At 36.9% G+C, this 13077-nt stretch overlaps 1 protein-coding gene across 1 annotated transcript in view; it reads left to right on the forward strand.

Annotated features, from left to right (window-relative positions):
- Positions 1 to 10199, forward strand: part of ARSJ (arylsulfatase family member J) — a 63356-nt gene extending 53157 nt beyond the window's left edge. The window contains exon 2 of the mRNA XM_024745662.1: positions 7851 to 10199. Within this exon, the coding sequence (XP_024601430.1) occupies positions 7851 to 9249 (1399 nt within the window). The 3' untranslated portion in view covers positions 9250 to 10199. The remainder of the gene's footprint in view (positions 1 to 7850) is intronic.
- The last annotated feature ends 2878 nt before the right edge of the window (positions 10200 to 13077 follow it).

The following is a 13077-nucleotide window of genomic DNA, read 5'->3' on the forward strand; positions in this document are numbered from 1 at the left end:
CTAACATGGTCCCTTCTGAGAGCATTTCCTGATCCTGCTATGAGCACTCAGAGAAGGCTGTGGCTGTCTTTGCTGTAGCATTTACTCCCGTCGTGATAATCCTCTGATTGTCGTCTGCATCTCACATAGACTGAGTTCCTTGGGAGCGGAACCCATCTTATTCAACTTTGTGACCCCCCCAAAGCTAGCAGTGTCTGACTCGTGGTGGATGAGAGAGTGTTAAATAAGTAATTCATTCTAAACTATGCCTAGTTTTCATCTCATAAATGAGTGGATATTTGTTCACGAGATGAAAAACTTGGCATAGACTTGGTATGACCACCCTCCACAACCTCCACCTCCCACCAGAATATATAAGTACTAAATAATGAAATTAAGGCCTACAAATAGAATTATAGTCTTTGAGATAAAAAAAGTCTTTGGAAGAAAGTAATAAAGGAACTCCTTTCAGCATACGGAAAATAAGTTATATATTTCTAACTTATAAATATCTGTATGACATTTGATTCGTAAACTATAGTCAATTATACCTGTTTCCTTCCCTTCAAACTATCAGTTTCTACTGCACTATTGGCTGCTTTTGTACCCTCTAACCATCCTGGATTTTAGAGCCTGAATGAAACTATTAGGATTCATTTTTTATCCTTGTAAGGGTTTGTACTTACAGGGATACATTAAATATGTAATTGGATTAAAATAATAATATTGTATTAGATATTATTAGAAAAAGGAGAATTCAAAAACTACCGCCACTGCCAGCACTCAGTAATATAAATTAATATTTTAAAAGATTACAAAACTCTTCACATGTTCTAATGCCAAGCTGAAAGGCTCACTTAGCTTTTTTCTTGTAAGTTGGCCGGAAAATGAGAATGATAGCTATTGTTTTAAGCAGATTTGGCATCAACTCTAGTTTTACTGTTGTTCATATGGAATTTTCTTCACATGGTAGCCAGATGGAGACCAAAAAAATCCACTAAATTTCAAAATTAGTTTATTTTTTAGCATACATGATTACAGTATGTATTCAGAATGCATTATGTGAAAAACCTATTTTTTAATCTAACTTTATATTATCAAAGAAAGAAGTTAAATATATGTTGATGCATTGTGGAAACCTGTTTATCAAATACTTGTACATAAATATTATAAACTTGGTTTTGTAAAGCTGCTCTGAGGTCGTATGGAGTTCTTTATGGAAACACCAAGCTATAGTCCTTGACACATGAATTTTTATAGAAGGAACCTTAGAGGTCATTTAGTACTTCTCTTCCAATTCAGGTATGTCTTTTACAGAATCTTTGGTAGATGATCATCTAACCTATTTTTTTGTGGTCTTTGTTTCTTTTCTTTTTTAGAATTTTTTTTTTTTTTTTGCATTGAATTGAAATCTGCCTCCTTGTAATGTTACCCATTAGTCCCAATTATATACTTTGGAATAAAACAGAGACCAGCTGGTCCATCTGCTATTCACCAAATGATGAAAGCCACAAATCTAGAAGTCATTATTTTCTTCCCTTTCCTCTCTCATTATCCTCCCTCCCCTCATTGAAGTTGTCCTATCAGTTCTTAAGTCCAAAGTATACATTTGATCCATCCACTTACTTCCATTTTTACTGCCACTAGATGGTAGTCCAAGCCACCATCATCTTTGACCCAAACTACTTTAATAGCCTTAAAAAAAAACCCTCTGTGCTTCGATTTTCATCTCCCTACAATCTCCTTCCTATACCAACAATCTACAAATTGTAGTCCTGACACCCTAGGACAACACAAGATGATTCATTAGAATGCAAGAAGAAATACCAGAAATTCTATTTACATTTATTTTTATCTTATCTGTCTTAATTTCTATTTTTGTATAAGTTTCTATAATGTTTATAAATTAGTACAGTGTATATATTTTAGCTCTTATTTTTCTTTTTTGCTTTTTATTAAATTCATAGTCTGATAGATCCAACTTCCCACATCTATTTACATAGTCTTATATAACTAACATGTAAACAGTTGATTTTTTTAAATAACATGTAGTGCCTTTCGTTTAACCCATTTAGATTTTCTTACACATTTCTTAAAAATTTTGAAACTATCTTATACCTACAGAAAAAATTCAAGTACAGCACAAATAACATTTTTTCCTGAACCATTTGAGAATTAGTTGCCAACCTGATGCCCCATCATCTCCAATACTGTAGTGTATATGTCCTACAAAGATATTTTCCGGGGCTTCCCTGGTGGCGCAGTGGTTGAGAATCTGCCTGCCAATGCAGGGGACACGGGTTCGAGCCCTGGTCTGGGAAGATCCCACATGCCGCAGAGCAACTGGACCTGTGAGCCACAATTACTGAGCCCGCGCGTCTGGAGCCTGTGCTCCGCAGCAAGAGAGGCCGCGACAGTGAGAGGCCAGCGCACCGCGATGAAGAGTGGCCCCCGCTTGCCACAACTAGAGAAAGCCCTCACACAGAAACGAAGACCCAACACAGCCATAAATAAATAAATAAAAATATTTAAAAAAAAAAAAAAAAGATATTTTCCTACATTAGCCACAAAAGAACTATCAAAAACAGGAGAACATTATTATTCCTATTTAGTCCTCAAAGTATGTCCTTTATTGTAACCATTCCAATTCAGAATCGCGTTATTACATTTATTCATGTCTCCTTAGTCTCTTTCAAATTGGAAGAGTTCCTCAGTCCTTCTTTGACTTATATAACCTTGATACTTCTGAAGATTTGAGGTCAGTTATTTTGTAGAATGTCCCTCAGTTTAGTTTTGCCTGATACTTACTGAGAATTAGATTCAGATTGTGTACCTTAGGGTGGAACACTGTAGAAACAATGCTGTATTCTCATTGCATCCTATCTGGTGGCACATGGTATTGATTTATCCTGATTACTGATGATGTTAACTTTGATCACTTGATTAATGTGGTGTTTATCAAGCACTTCCAGTGTGTGGTTACTCTTTTCCGTATATATAATTAATAAGTGTTTTGTGGGGAGGTACTTTGAGACTCTATCAATATCCCATTGCATACCAAACTTTTCCCATTTACTTATATTAGTATGGACTCAGGGTCTCCTATTTTATTCAGCGGGTGTAATTTATTACTGTTTATTTTGATGCTTGCCTTGTCCCAGATTTGGCCAGTTAAGAGCCCCTTAATTCAGGATTCTACATCTTTTTGACATATTCCCTTTCAGTCTTTAAGCCCTTCTTTAACTTTCTATGTACACTTTATCATCTGTTTCAACAACATTTCGGGTCATTTAGATTACTTTGAATCTTCATTATGCCACTTTTAACTATTCCTCTTACATAATAAGCATGTCTTCTATTTCTTTATTTAAGTCGTGGATAATAATTATCAATGAGTTGAAGCCAAAGAAAGGGCCCAGTTGTGCTGCTCCAGAAACTTCTTTCCAGATCGGGGATTCTCAACCAGTTAATCAGTTAATATTAATATACTATTTTTTAGTTTATTTTGAACAATTATCTGATTAGTCTTCCAGCTAGTTGCTGCTGCCAAGTCAATGTCACTGACAAGCCAAAAACTCTATCAAGATCTTCCCTAGAGCCCCACCATCTCCTTCCTGAAATAAAAAAATTTTTTAGCATTTTTAGCATGCTGTTCTTCATGACTGACAGCACCATCTCCATCTGATCCCAGGGTTCAGAGAACTCTTAGCTTCAGGTCACCCTCATTGCCAGTAGAATCTTTACTTACAACCCACTTTGTAATATAACAGCTCTGGGGGCAGGGGGAGAAACAGAACAAAACAAAAACTTAATTCTTAGCACATGTTATAAACTCAGTAATATAACTTAACTACAGAAATGAATAAATACTGAAGATTAATGCAAATAAATTAACCCAAACTTTACATGGGTCTAACTGTTCAGTTAGCTGTGAGTGTACAGTGTGAGTCTCCAAAGCCAAAAATCTGGATTCCAGTATAGAACCCAAGACTTACAGCTGTAAAACTTGGGAAAGCCACTAAATTACTCTGAGTTTCAGTGTCCTTTTATCGTTGTTATTGTTGTTGTTAGATGGAACTAATAAATGGAGCCCGCCTGCCTGCTCCACACTGTTGTAGAAGCCAGAGAATATCATGTAAATGAAAAGTTTCCGTATGCAGTTAACTGGTTTGAAAGTGTAAGATTATCATTCTTATCACAAATATAGAGTGCCGTCATACAGTTGATTTTCTGTTATTTTATAAGAAAAGAATCATGGGCAGCCTTGTCAAATGCCTATCATTTTCCTAAGCTATTTTCCTAATTCTGATCCTTTTTTAAAAAAAGAAAATGAAGCTAACTTGGCAGGACTTTTCTTTCGATTCTACCTAATTTGTTTGCTTGTTTGTTTGATGCTCACAAATTATCTACTTAAAAAGTTGTTCTCAAAATTTGGGGGGATCAGCATAAGCCTCACTATTTGGTTTATAAATTCTTCCTATCTTTAATTAGAAAGTTAGAACAGATTCACTTCTCAAGACTGACGTGGCATCTTTCCTCTGCTCCTTGATTTTTCAAGAAGTAGTGGAATTAACTCTTAAAGAGACTAGAGAAAGCATCAGGCTTAGCCCTTGTTGTTCAGGAACATGTTTCACAGCCTGGGGGCAGGTTGGGGAGTTGGGGGACATCTCTATGTCTCTATCTTCCATCTATAAAATGAACGTTAAGAATCCTACTTCTCACTGTTGTAATGAGGACTAAATGCAATAATGCATGTGAAATAAGGCCTATAAATGATAAAACTTTTTTTTTTTTTTTTTACGGGCCTCTCACTGTCATGGCCTCTCCCGTTGCGGAGCACAGGCTCCGGACGCGCAGGCTCAGCGGCCATGGCTCACGGGCCCAGCTGCTCCGCGGCATGTGGGATCTTCCCGGACCGGGGCACGAACCCGTGTCCCCTGCATCGGCAGGCGGACTCTCAACCACTGCGCCACCAGGGAAGCCCCTAAATGATAAAACTTTAAAGAAATATGTTAGTGACATATGATTCAGAACTCTGGGATAATAATAATAAAAGCTATCATTTACTGAACGTACTCTCCTTACCAGACTCTGTGCTCTCTTTTGATGCTACAACAACCCAATATGTATTATTATCCCTATTTTAAAAATGAGGAAGCTGAGGATCAGAGGGGATAAGTACTGACCAAAGTCACACAGCTAATATGCAGTCGAGCAAATTCAAACCCAGTTATGTCTGGCCCCAAAACCTATACCCTTAACCGTTGCCTCCAATTTTACCTCATACTCCCTCCTATTTGGCCCTACAGGGTTGAACTCATTTAAGCGGGAGCTGCCCTGAAAAGCTCTCTTCTGTTAGGAACTGCTGCCAACCTTTATACTGTTGATTCTAAATTTTCCAATATGAAAACCATTCTATTCTGGAGAAGACAGAAACCACATAGTTGATTAATAACGCTGAACTCTCTTATTTATCTGCTAACACTGTACCATCTTCTGAAAGCAGCAGCCCTCTTCTTTCGTACTCTTTTTGTATGAACATTTTCTCTATTTTACAATTTCAAAAGCCTCAATTCCCTTTGCCTTTAGTACTAGGTGCAAAAATGCCCAATTTAATTAGAAAGACTTTAATTGGTTACCTGTTCAATTACTTGAATAGATTTCTGGCCAAGTACATTTTCTGCATAAGGTAATTAGTTAGTAACCCATGCCCACAAATCCTTCCTCAAATTCTTACATCATACAGATTTCTCCTTTTTAAATATCCTCAATGTTTATATTGATAGGTGTTACCAATTTGTCATGTACTTATACAAAAATTAGTGGTTTCAGAAGTGAATGATCCTGAACTGAATCAATAATTATCAAGAGCAATAAGACTTTATGAATTTAGTGCTAAATAATACATATGAAAAGCTTATTTCTTTGGCAGTTTATTACTTAAATTACCACAAGTGTGTTAATTGTGAACTTTGACAGCTAAATGATCAGCTGCGTAGACAGGACCCATATGAATGCTGCCTTGTGTTAGTGACTGGACATCCCTACAACTTCTATGAAACCATCAGCCTGTTACTGCTGTTGACACTTTGAAAGAACTCACCGTTGCATTATACTATCATTTGAACATTTGAAAATAAATTGAACTCTTCACCAAAGACATGTGTAATACGTTGACCTTTCAGGTTCAATCGATTTGGAAAAAAAAATTATTTTTGATCTCAATATTACTCTTTGTAATTTGATTCCAAGAATATTTTTACTTTTACACTAACACTCTCTAAAAACTTCATTTTCTCAGAATCTCTATAGTTCCTATTTAAAAAGTCTTTTTAAACTTATGTAATAACTATAGATATTAATCACTTTTAAAATGGCATGAACTAATGGGTACATCTTGACCCAGTTGAAAATTCATACCATTCTCTGGAAAAAAGTCCCTTGGCAAAATATCCTTGGGAAGAGAACAATACCAGAAATTAACAACTGCTTAATTTTAATGTATAGAAAGAGTTACCTTGTTTTCTTAGACTACATTGTAAGTGAATATAATTTTCTTAAAAAGGAGACACTGTGGGAAACATATGAAAGGATTCATTTCCTGCTGTTTTTGGAAAAATGTAATTCTTCTGTAGTATTAGCTAAAAGATTTACCTAAAATGGCTTTTCAACAATAGCGTATTGTGAGTCAGAAATATTTTCTTTCTCATTACAGAGATTTAACAGGTTTTGACAATCAAACAGGAGATTTTTGTATAATTTTTGCATGAATGTTTAGTTCTTCCTACTCAGCTGGAAATTATTTCAGAAAATGATTTAGGAACTAATGTGAGGTCCTTAGACCAAAAACAACAATAACAACAGCATGTTACCAAAGCAAACTTGAGTCCACTCACCTGTGCGCAGTGCCCAGTAAAACCAGTCTACTGCCACCGGGTTGTGGTGAAGGAAAGTGCAGCATTTATTGCAGTCCCCAAGCAAGGAGTCTAGGCAGCTAGTGCTCAAAAGACCCTGAAATGGCTTTCAGGGAAAGGTTTTTAAAGACACAGTGAGGGAGACGGTTATGGGGTGTGTGATCAGCTCATAGACATTCTTCTGATTGGTTGGTGGTGAGGTAACCAGGAGTCAACATCTTCAACCTTCTGGTTCCAACCAGCCTGGGGTCTATGTGCTTGTGGGCAGCATTCAGTTAACTTCTCCCACCTGGTGGGGGTTTCAGAATCGACAAAATAGTTCAAAGATATGGCTCAGAATATTAGCTCTAGCCCTTGAAGAGGAACTAAAGATCCTTGACTTTGTTTAATGGCTAAACTATTACTATTTTGTCTTGCTTGACTGTTTTCCTTTGTTTCTACATTTTCTCACTTCTCTGATTAAACTTATTCTTTGGAACTTGGGGAAGGCCTAGGAGGCTAAAGTTTTTCTGAGAACAAGAAGCAGGCAGAGGACATGGCATGGTGGGAGGGGGCTGGGAGGTGGGGTCTATCCTGAGAAGGCTCCATAGGATCCTGCTCGGTTACAAACACTCTGAAATTTATATACTTTCCTTTCTCATGTTAGTTTGTTATGTCATGTAATTAATGAAAAGATTAAAGTTTATTCAGATTAATTCTGTTATAAGAACTTTAAAAAGATTTTGAGATAGGTGGTGAAACCTTAGTTTCAAAAATACTGATTTAAATGCATTTCAAATGTTAAACATGTAGCTAATTAGGGTAGGACTTTTGAGCAACAGTAGAATACTGAATTGGTCATATTTTATTTGGGATAACATTTCTCTTCATAGAAACATTGTATAATTTAAGAATCATTGTTTTATGTGGAATCTATCTTTTATCCTGCACTGACACAATTTTTACTCTTTTGTCAAGGTATCAGATACATACCGGACTTCAACATTCTATCATAAGACCTACACAGCCCAACTGCTTACCTCTGGACAATGCAACCCTACCTCAGAAGCTGAAAGAGGTTGGATATTCAACACATATGGTTGGCAAATGGCATTTGGGTTTTTATAGAAAAGAATGTATGCCCACCAAGAGAGGATTTGATACCTTTTTTGGTTCCCTCTTGGGAAGTGGCGATTACTATACACACTACAAATGTGACAGTCCCGGGATGTGTGGCTATGACTTGTACGAAAATGACAATGCTGCCTGGGACTACGACAATGGCATATACTCCACACAGATGTACACTCAGAGAGTGCAGCAAATCTTAGCTTCTCGTGACCCCAGAAAGCCTATATTTTTATATATTGCCTACCAAGCTGTGCACTCTCCACTGCAAGCCCCTGGCAGGTATTTTGAACACTACAGATCCATTATCAACATAAATAGGCGCAGGTATGCTGCCATGCTTTCCTGCTTAGACGAAGCAATCAACAATGTGACCCTGGCTCTAAAGACATATGGTTTCTATAACAACAGCATTATCATATACTCTTCAGATAATGGCGGCCAGCCCACAGCAGGAGGAAGTAACTGGCCCCTCAGAGGTAGCAAAGGAACCTACTGGGAAGGGGGGATCCGGGCTGTTGGCTTCGTGCACAGCCCACTTCTGAAAAACAAGGGAACGGTGTGTAAGGAGCTTGTGCACATCACTGACTGGTACCCCACTCTGATTTCACTGGCTGAAGGACAAATTGATGAGGACATTCAACTGGATGGCTATGACATCTGGGAGACCATAAGTGAAGGCCTTCGTTCTCCCCGAGTAGATATTTTGCACAACATCGACCCCATTTATACCAAGGCAAAAAATGGCTCCTGGGCGGCAGGCTATGGGATCTGGAACACTGCCATCCAGTCGGCCATCAGAGTGCAGCACTGGAAACTGCTCACAGGGAACCCCGGGTACAGTGACTGGGTGCCCCCTCAGTCGTTCAGCAACCTAGGGCCGAACCGGTGGCACAACGAACGGATCACGTTGTCAACTGGCAAAAGTGTATGGCTGTTCAACATCACAGCCGACCCCTACGAGAGAGTGGACCTTTCTAACAGGTACCCCGGAGTCGTGAAGCAGCTCCTCCGGAGGCTCTCACAGTTCAACAAGACGGCTGTGCCTGTCAGATACCCCCCCAAAGACCCCAGAAGTAACCCGCGGCTCAATGGAGGCGTCTGGGGACCATGGTATAAAGAGGAAAACAAGAAACTGAAGCTACGCAAAAATAAGACTGAGAAAAAGCAGAAGAAGAGTAAGACAAGGAAGAAACAGCAGAAAGCGGGTTCGTTTACAAATTGCCGATTGGGTGTTCCTCGTGGATAGGTACAAATTTTTTCCTGTCTGGTTAAACTTAAATCAGTACTTAGTCTTTCACCAGTTTTCTAGGTGAACCAGCATGTTTGGCTCAGTGGGATTCCTGCCATCAGCCTCGCTGTGTTCATGTTGTGCTACTCCAGAGACTTCTGCCACCTGGAAAGCTTGTGCTCAGTGCCAAAGGTGCTACTCTTGGAAGCCATGCTTAGAGCAGAAAGGAGATGTTTGTTTCTCTTGCTCGTTCATAAAAGGTGGTCAATGACGAGTCCAGCTGTTGTGCTTCAGTCAATTGACCAAACACTATGCTTTAAATTATAACATTGGACTGTAACCCGCAATTGATGGACATGCTACTTTGATGGAAGTTACAGGGCAGCATGATTAAAAACCACCTTTGATGAAGTGTAGTCAAAGGTTGCATCACCTCAAAGGCCTTGAAGAACATTTTTTTCTTAGAGAATTTTTGTGTATCTATCATAGGACACTTGGGTTTTTTTAATTAATTCTATTTCATATATCATTTCCTTTCCTGTGAAAATAAGCTGTTTTTCTCACATGTGAACAGCTTGCACCTCACTTTATCATGCATAAGGGAATGGCAAATAAGAATGTTTGAGCACACTGCCAAAACGTGAATGTAACTATTTTCTAAAGACTTTAATAGAGTGATGTTTCAGAATAAAGTACATAATTTATTTTTACAGAAAAAATATTAATTATTTTGTTTTCATAGTTTTACAAATCACTTTTAATTATTTTATTTTCTACATACCATTAGAAGAATTTTATTTCATATTATCAAGATTATCAAGTACTGTAATACTGTAAATTAATAGTGTGTGAACTTATAGAATATAAAAAGAAAAAAATGATAATCATCATTGTTCAACCATTATTTTGAATGTAGCAAGATGAATATATTCCTTGCAAATTACTTGGAAATTCAGCGTTTGTACAGAATTGAGAGACAACTTTATTGTTTCTGTCATAAACACTTTATTTATGTATCTTAATTATTAAAATGACGTATTTTATAGCACCAGCAGATTGTGTGGCTTTTCTGATTTAACATCTATATAGAATTATTCATTTTAACAAACAAAAACCTTTACAAATAGGCAAATGAAGGTATGATTTGGTAACAACCATAGTAATATAATATGGATTTTGCAAATAAGAGATATTTCCACTTGACCACTGCATGGAGAAAAGTGTTCTCTTATTAATAAATAAGATTTGTAATGACCCTACTCTTATACAAAGTGGACTTGGTGGGGAGATACAGAGAAATGAATATATGGGTCCTATCTGGCGTTGTTAAAAATCGAATTTGAAACTCACGCATGCAAATGCCATGAGGAGGATTAAAGGAACGTGATCTGTAATGAAGTTTATCATGGGTGATCAGTGAGGATCCGTGGGCCCTGGAGTTTTCTTTAAGGTGCCCTCTCCTAATATTACCTGTAAGTCTCGTAGTTTGCACTCGAAAAATCACAGAGAGCTAGAACTGTGATATGTGAAGTTACAATTGTGATTAAAGAAATGTACATGGCAGTATGGCAGCATACTATTAAATACATTTATATCAGAATTCAGAGGATAGCTTCTCACCGTTCATGGAAATCTATAAAAGAATCGATAGACTGTTACCAAAATTACTAAAATGGACAAAAATCATTTAATATTTTAAAATTTTAATATTTCAGTTCTAGAATATATATCTCCGTTTCATTACATAGGATTAAGTACTATTTCCTGAGTTTGTGTTTTGTCAACTGTATATTTAAATGGGTCTTAAAAATCAAAGGCATACTGTCAGTGTTTTCGTCTCTTAGTGGCACATAAATTAATGAGGTGTCATAAAATAGATAGTATCTTATAATTCAAAAGATAGTTATTATTACATTAAAAAAGAGTTCTGAGGAAAAATGAGTTCAGGATATGTGGAGTTAAACAAGGTTAAAGGGTTCAATTTATGCAGACTTTCTTACAGTTTTTAAAATCTTAGCTTGCCTTGTAAATCTCTAACAGAAGGAAATTTTTATATAGTGTTTTCTAATTTATTTCACCATAAAACCCTTGTCTATAGCACATTACACAGGACTAGGCAAAGTATGGAACAGACCTCAGAAATTTTTAGTGTAAACATAGAATCTTCTAGAAATCCCTAGCAAAACAAAAAGGAGAAAAGAGGCAAATTAGGATCATGAAAATTAACTCACATTTGAGGCCAGTAGATATTATGTAATATGGTGTGATTTTAAATTCTCTGTAAATGACCATAACTTTCTCAATGAAAATAAATTAGCCCACAGTTTTCTACCTGGAAATGACTTCAAGGACGTTATTTACTATTTTTAGGAGAGTACCTGCCCGCCCCCCCATGACTCTGGGTAGGCGATTTAGGAGAAGTCTGTGTCTTGCCCTTAAGAAACTAAAATCTAATACAATAGTCATGTATAAATAATGAACAGAAATGTTTCCAAAATGCTGTCAACAAATCACTAGGTGTTTCAAGATGTCCAGGGAGGAAAATACTCTGCACTTGACTTTTATGCCTTAACCATTAAAACTATGTTCACGTGGAGTGTTTATTCACAGTTCATTTTCCTGAACTGTGATTCTCAGGTTGCATTTCTTTTGCAACCTGAGAGTTGCCCGTGGCTTTTTCAAGTGTAAATGACACCACTTTAAAACCTCTGATCCTTTTATTAGGATACCAAAGGAAACCCCTGGAATGAAATATAAGTATCCCCCTAGCTTTGTCAGAAAATAAATTGTGGATGTGGCTTATGTGTCTTGGATGGGAAAGAATCTAAATCATTTTATTCAAACGACAAAACAAACAAAACTCTGTGGTACCTTTCAATCAGTGAAAAACATCCACACCATGGCTGTCAAGTCTTGTTTCATCTGTATTTACATACTTTTCCCTCACTTTTCCCTTTTAAGAATCTTAAGAATAGAGGAGAAACTGTCTCTTTGATAGTTGAATGAGTAGATACTTAATACATTGTAACATTTGATATTCCAAGGTGCATGAATTTGGCATCAGGATTAGCTTCTTAAGCATTTTATTCCTGGGATTCTTGAGTACATACACTGTGAATCTGTCAGTAGCCATCAGAATGTGTGTTGTTGGCAGGAATAAACTGGCTTGCCAGAAGCAGCAAACAAAATTCTTGTGTCAGAAGTTAGTAATTTCATTGTTTCCTCTTAGCGAAATTACTTATTAAAATTCATTCGTCCTACAAATGTTTGTTAAATCCTACTGCCTGCTTGGCAGGCAATGTTCTTGGTGCTTGAAATCCATCAGTGAACAAAATGGATAAAAATTCTTATTCCTTGTGCAGGTGACATTCTAGCCAATGATGCAAACAATAAGTAATAAACATAAATAAATAAATTATATACTATATAAATAAATTATATACTATATAAAGTAGTGTGGAAAAGAAAGAGTAGATCAGGATAAGGGGAGGACTTATTCAACACCAAGTTTACCCATCCATTTATTCAGCACTTGGTAAGTGCCACATATGATAAACGCTGTGATATGGTGACTAGCAACATGAGAGAGAGTCCCTGTTTTCAGGTAGTCTGCATGCTCCTGGGAGACACAGCCATTAGTCAAATAACCAAACACCCTCCTCTTCTCCACTCTCTTCCCCTACTTGATCTTTCTCCATAGACTTATCACCCTTTAATATATTTCATATTTTACTTACATATTTTATTTATTCTCTGGCTCTTCCCACTAGAGTGTAAGCTTCTTAACAAAAATAGTTTTATGTCTGCTCTATCTACATCTGTATTGCCAGTATGTAAAACAATGCC

This window comes from Neophocaena asiaeorientalis, unplaced genomic scaffold (assembly GCF_003031525.2).
Source record: "Neophocaena asiaeorientalis asiaeorientalis breed wild unplaced genomic scaffold, Neophocaena_asiaeorientalis_V1.1 scaffold975, whole genome shotgun sequence".
Classification (NCBI taxonomy): domain Eukaryota; kingdom Metazoa; phylum Chordata; class Mammalia; order Artiodactyla; family Phocoenidae; genus Neophocaena; species Neophocaena asiaeorientalis.